The following is a 6,020-nucleotide window of genomic DNA, read 5'->3' on the forward strand; positions in this document are numbered from 1 at the left end:
TGGCAGCTGCTGCTCTGCTGCTCCTGTCCATGGGTTAATGCCAATGCTGGAAGTTCTGACCTGGCTGGTTTGCCTTGACTGAATGTGGTGTCCTAAAGAAAACTGATTGAATTGCATTACTCCTTGAGTGAACACTGTTTTCTGAAAATGTGTCCTGGCTTGACTGGATGTTAAATGAGATTTTGGTGGTCAGTAATTTAGTGCTACCTGTTTTCTGAGAAAGGCAGATACAATCCTAGGAATCAATTGCAGAGTAGACAACAATTAGATCATTAATATACTGATGAATAAGTCTGGCTTGGAAGGGAGGAGGAATGAATGGGGAGATAATTTAAAGGCTTTACTTCCCCAGGTTTATAATGATGCTGATTCAAAACTTTTCATGTTGCTCTGTATCTGTTGAAAGTGTTCCTCATAGCAGAACTGTTAAGGTGTTTTGTTATAGCACATCCATAGCAGAGTGTGGTAATTATGTTCATGTGGATGTGTTCATAGTGTGGGGATATGCCCTCCTAGGTTACAGTATTTGCTAACAATGTCTGTCTAGTCCTCAGTGTCAGTCCTTGTAACTTAGGAAGTGTCTTTGAATTACCAGTTTTGCAGTTTCAGCTGCAGTCACCCAAATGTTGTAGACTGGTGCTTTTTCACCCTCTCCCACTTGTTAGGGCTACACAGTTAGGACTCTTCCACAGCTCTTAATTACTTTTATTGAAAGTTTATGAAGTAAATAATTTTACTGCCGTTAAACTTTTAAGATCAATTGTATTCCCATGCATTTTGACTATGGCAATGGACAATTGGAGCTGTTCAGTAACTATCACTTGTCAGCAAAGGAAAGCATCTGTTAGGCTGTGCAGTAAACGCTGGTGATGGTGGAACAAACTTGTCTCATTAGTGATGCTCAGTGTGATACCTTGTGGGACAAACCTACTCCAGACTCAGAATCAGCTGTGTGAGCTGCTCCTGTGGCACAGGCACAATGGCAGAGACTCCTGGGCAGTAGCAAGGCTGTAAATTGGAACAGACTTGGAGTCATGGCAGTCACGATGCATAACGTGGGAAATAGCTCAACACTTGAAGTGATACTTTCTTGATTACTTGTGACTTGATGGATGGAAAGATTCAATGGGTGAGGTAGGGGAAAACAACACTTTTTTTATTTTTAAATCTAGCCAGAAGTAGTAAAGGTCCAGCTGTAAATGTTTTAAAAATTACTGAAAGGGAAGTTTACCTAAAGCTCTGTCATGAATCTCATAGACTACTTAGGCTTACCGCAAAGCACAGGGTAATACCCTCAGCCCTGTAAGGAGTGGAGTTTTGACCTCAGTAGATTCCTGCCCATGCAGGATCCTGGTGGGGGGCAGGAAGTCACTGCTGAGGGAGGAACTCCTAATGAAACTCTTCCAGTGTGTAAGTCACCAATTCTTGTATCTCCTATTAAAAAGCTCAAAACCCTTTTTACTTCTGTTCCTGGACTTTGTTCTACTAAATATTCCACTTTCTTCTATTTCCATCACCTTTTCCCTTACCTGCTGCAGTTGCTCAGCTTCTCTGGTAACACCATTGTTGTGCTGCCTCCTGTCCCATGCTTTTCCTGTATTTTTATCTTTGGTCATGCCTTATTTGACTTGCCACTGAGTGGAGGCAGGGAAAGCATCCTTGACAACTGAGATTCTTGATATCTTGAAGTGGGTTTGGGACAAGATATAACACATCTAAGATTAATGCTTTATGAAATTCCAGCAATATTTACAGTTATTAAAAGTGACAGCCTGAACTCTAACTATTAGCCATGAAAGTTATTTTTTGTTTTCAGCACTTCAGCAGTAGTCCACCATTATCAGAAAATACACTGTTGGTGTAATTTCCCAAAGAGCTTTGAAAAATGACCTTTCTTTTCATTGCTGTGATTTTCCCAGCTACATGGATGACTGTATTTCTACATATTCATAAATATCTACACTTGTGCCTACTTACCAGTATTCCATAAATATTTGCAGTTATTGCAATACTTGCTTTTTGGTGTTCCCAGCAAATATAATATGTACTAATTTTAAGCCTTCCTACTTGTCACATCAAAATGTCAGGATGAATTTTGGCTTTCCGTGGACACAGGAGTTTTATGAAGGCTTTCCTAAAGCTCATGTGACACAGAGGGTAGAGAACAGGGTTGATGGCTGAGTTGACCCACAGGAGCCAGAATGAGATCTCATAGAGGGAGTAGGGCACACAGTGCCCGTGGCAGGCTGCCCTGATGATCATCAGCAGTGTGTATGGAGCCCAGCACAGGCCAAACACACAGACAATCACTGCTAAGGACTTGGCTACTCTTTTATCCCGGGACAGTCTGAATCTGTTTGCCATGATGTTAGCAACGTCCACTTTGCTGCTGGGCTGGCAAAGGCTTTGCGTTGCTTGGCAGAAGCCATTCCTGGGAGGCCTGGTCTGCACACCCACCTGCAGGGGTGGGAGCTCAAGGCTGGCACTCAGGTTGGGTGGGTGATTGCCCAGCTCAGCTGAGGCCTGAGGCCTTGGAGCCTTCCCTGGGGGAAGAAGGCTGCTTGCTCTCTGCTCATGTTTGTCTCTCTGAGCTGGCTTTACAAAAAACACAGAGTGTGCCCTTTTTTCCCCCTGGAAATTCATTTCACAGTCCTCTTGACCGAGTGAGAGGTTTTCATTTCGGAGCAGTGTGCGTTTCCTGATGTTGAGGTAAATACTTAAGTTAAAGTACATAACAGTGATGAAAGGTGTAAAGAATTCAACAGTAGAGGCAATCATTAGGAAATACCAGTTGTAGAAGAATTCTGCATGACATTCTCCTTCAGGGAGGATGCTCTTTTGGGCAATGTGCTCCCAGCTGAGGATGGCTGGCCCATAGAGGAGAAAAGCAGCAATCCATACGGTCATCATCTTCAGCACTGCATTTCTGGTCATCCCTTGCTGAGCCCTGTAGCTGACCTGAGGGACAAAAGTCACACACATTACACTTCTCCCATGTGGCTGCTTTGGAGCATGGCCCTCTCTGTCACTTGTGAGGGTTGGTGAGAGACTGGCTTGGGGGTGAGGGTTTTTAGACCAAGTTTACTGGTATCACAGAGGAGTTACTTCTGAAATATAGCTTCCAAGAAGCCTTATCAAGGTGATTGGATAAGTTCTGAGAAGTGCATCAGATCTTAAAAGCTTGGAAACCAAGTCTCCTTCAAAGCAAATAACCACTGCTCTTCCCAGAACTGGCTGTCACCAGTTTCATATTTAATTGCATTAGCTGTGATACCTGTTTACAGAATGGTTAAAAACCTTTATTGGACCCTTTATATGGAATTCTTAAATTATTTGAAATATGTAAAAGGGTTTGAATTCACAGAATATCAGTCTCTCTGTTTTGTAGAGAGACTCTTTCTTAATGTGAAAATCACACAATTTACTGTACAACACCTTCTTCTGTTTGATGTACTTAATTTCATTCTTTCATGAAGTACTTTAAGAATTCCTGTTTGCAATTAAGGTGTATAGATGGAGTGTTATGGTCTGCAAAGAGCTTTACAGAAGAACAACTGATTTCAGTTATTTAGAAAATAGAGAAGCTAAGGTGCAGAAAGAATGTGTCACTAATACTGAGCCAGTAAGCCATATCAGCAATGGAATTCATCAGTCAAGATCTCTGTTTCTGATTCCCTGGAATGTTTGTCCCTGAGGACAAATACTCATGTGGTGTCTTGGAATCCACCCTTCACATCTCCAGGTGCAGCCACACAGCATTTGGAATGTGAAATTCTTAAATTCTGTACAGGGCTCATGTTTACTGCCCCCATCTGTGGGCCTTCATCTCCACAGCCAGTGCTGTTCTGCTAGAGGAGCCACAGAGCTGAGGAAACCTGAGTGTGTCTGAACTTGGTCTGATTTTGCAGTCCTTAATGAAGCTATGAATGATTTCAGGAGTGGTCTTGGAGGGAGTTACTATTTTCATTGAGATGGAGAAGAATTTGGAACTTCAGATAGTCCTGCTTATATGTTCTCATACTGCCCTAACCCAACAGTCATTTTCTGTACTCTTGCTTGGGGAGGGATTTTTATATGAGGGATTAATTAGAAGTATTTTAAAGTGGATGATTATTTTCATTTATTATGACCAGTTTTCATTTCTGTTTCTGAAACCATCTGGTTTATATATTTATACTGTGTGCATAGTCATGAGAGATTGGTTTATGGAAGAAGAATTCAAGGCTAATTCAGAACCTAGAAAATAAAGGAATTCTGAGTGTTGACTGTTAAAGAATTAATCTGTTCATTTCTCCCTCTTCAAAAAGAAGTTGGTAAAACCGCTGAATTGTTTCTGCAGTCTCTCTGTATTTTTGGTGATTTAAATGAGCAACAAACTTAAATGAACACTTGAAGAAACTGCGGGTGGAACTAACCAAGAAGTGTGTGTAGAAGTGTGAAACCTATTAACAGGTAAAATGTGTTATTTTGACACCATCCAAAATACTTTGAGGCATTATGGTCTAGGTGTAAATTAAGTGCAAACTCTAATCTTCCTTTTTTAATAGGTGGCATGCTGCAGACACGACTTGAGCTATTTCTGTGGCCATTATATAGAAATGACATTTGCATCCTGTGCAAGATGTTAATTTCCAATCTGCCACTTTTGACCCATCACAGCCATACACATCCAATTCCCCTGAGAGTCTGACACCCACTGCAAGCAGGTCTCTGCCTGTGGGCTGTCAATGGGGCACGGAGGGAGCAGCTGGGCTTCAGCCGGGTAATACCTTAAAGCTTATTCAAGATGCAGCTGGGGAGGAAATAGGTTCCCACCTTGTTCCCTCTGCAGACACAGCCTGTGCCTGTTCCTAAAGCAGAGCACCCCTTCCACTGTAAAAGTGAGAAGAAATGCATTTTCTGGCAAAGCCGATCACTCCCAGAACTATTTCCAGGAGTGAGAGAAGCTCGCCCCTGTCTCATGCGCTGTTCGAGAGAGGCTCAAGGGCGCTGGAAGCCAGGTGCCCTAAGCAATCCCCGTGCCTGCAAGGGCAGCCGCGGAGACCCTGCCTGCCCGCTGCAGCCCCTGCCCAGCCCTTACCGCTCTGGTGACACAGATGAACCTGTCGAAGCTGATCAGGACGATGTTGAAGACGGAGGCGGTGCACACCAGGTAGTCCACCACCAGCCACAGCTTGCACAAGCCCCTGCCGAGCCTCCACTCGCCCATCAGCACGTAGGGGATGTAGAGGGGGATGCAGAAGCCGCCTGCGGACAGAGCTCGGCGGTGACACGGGCGGAGCCACCCCCTGCCCCGCGGCGCCCCGGCACTCACCCACCAGCAGGTCGGCCACGGCCAGGTTCAGGAAGAAGAAGTTTCCCTGCGTGCGGAGGCTCCGGTCCACCACGAAGGCCAGAATGACCAGGGCATTGCCCAGCACCGTGGCCAGCACCAGCAGCCCCATGAGCGCGGCCAGCAGCGCGGCCGTGCCGGCGGGGAAGGGCCCGCCCGTCGCACAGGCGCTGCCGGACAGGTTGAACCACGGCCCGTCCCGGCCCATGGTGCCGGCGGAGAGCCCGCGGCACTGCCCGGACCCGAGCTCGGTATCGGCTGCGGCACCGCCCCGCTCAGCCCCGCCGGGCGGAGCGAGGGGCCGGGCGGTGCAGCCCTGCCCTGCCCTGCCCAGCCCGGCCCAACGCGTCAGCTTGCCGGGGACGGCGCCGCTTCGACAAAACTTCCCAGAGTGCCGTGACGGCGCTGGGGAGAGGGGAATGCACCAGAAACCCCAGCCCGCGGCTGAAGTCTGGGGCTCTGGGGCTGGGCGGGAGCGCCCCGTGACGCTCCCAGCGCCTCTCCCAGTCTGTCCCAGCCCGTTCGCAGCCGCTGCTGGGGCAGGCTCGGTTGTCTGCCCCGTTCCCCACACGATTGTCTCCCGGTCCCCAAGCCCTCGGCGCTCCCCGGTGGTCTCTGCTCTGCCATCCCGGGCTGGCTGTGCGCTCTCGCCCTCAGGGCACCCCTCCTCTGCCTCAGCCTTTCCCTC

The 6,020-nt window shown here is 47.2% G+C and overlaps 1 protein-coding gene across 1 annotated transcript; it reads right to left on the reverse strand.

The window, feature by feature from the left end:
* Nucleotides 1–1,527: 1,527 nt before the first annotated feature.
* LOC128951013 (histamine H3 receptor-like) lies at nucleotides 1,528–5,540 on the reverse strand. The gene is made up of 3 exons (XM_054296150.1): nucleotides 5,315–5,540; nucleotides 5,081–5,247; nucleotides 1,528–2,958 (listed from the first exon to the last, which is right to left on the reverse strand). Exons 1-3 carry the CDS (start codon nucleotides 5,538–5,540, stop codon nucleotides 2,071–2,073), a joined length of 1,281 nt encoding a protein of 426 aa, XP_054152125.1. The 3' UTR covers nucleotides 1,528–2,070.
* Nucleotides 5,541–6,020: the final 480 nt, after the last annotated feature.

Source organism: Melozone crissalis, unplaced genomic scaffold (assembly GCF_028551555.1).
Source record: "Melozone crissalis strain CALT ecotype California unplaced genomic scaffold, PUWL_Pcris_2 ptg000007l_1, whole genome shotgun sequence".
NCBI classification, from domain to species: Eukaryota; Metazoa; Chordata; class Aves; order Passeriformes; family Passerellidae; genus Melozone; species Melozone crissalis.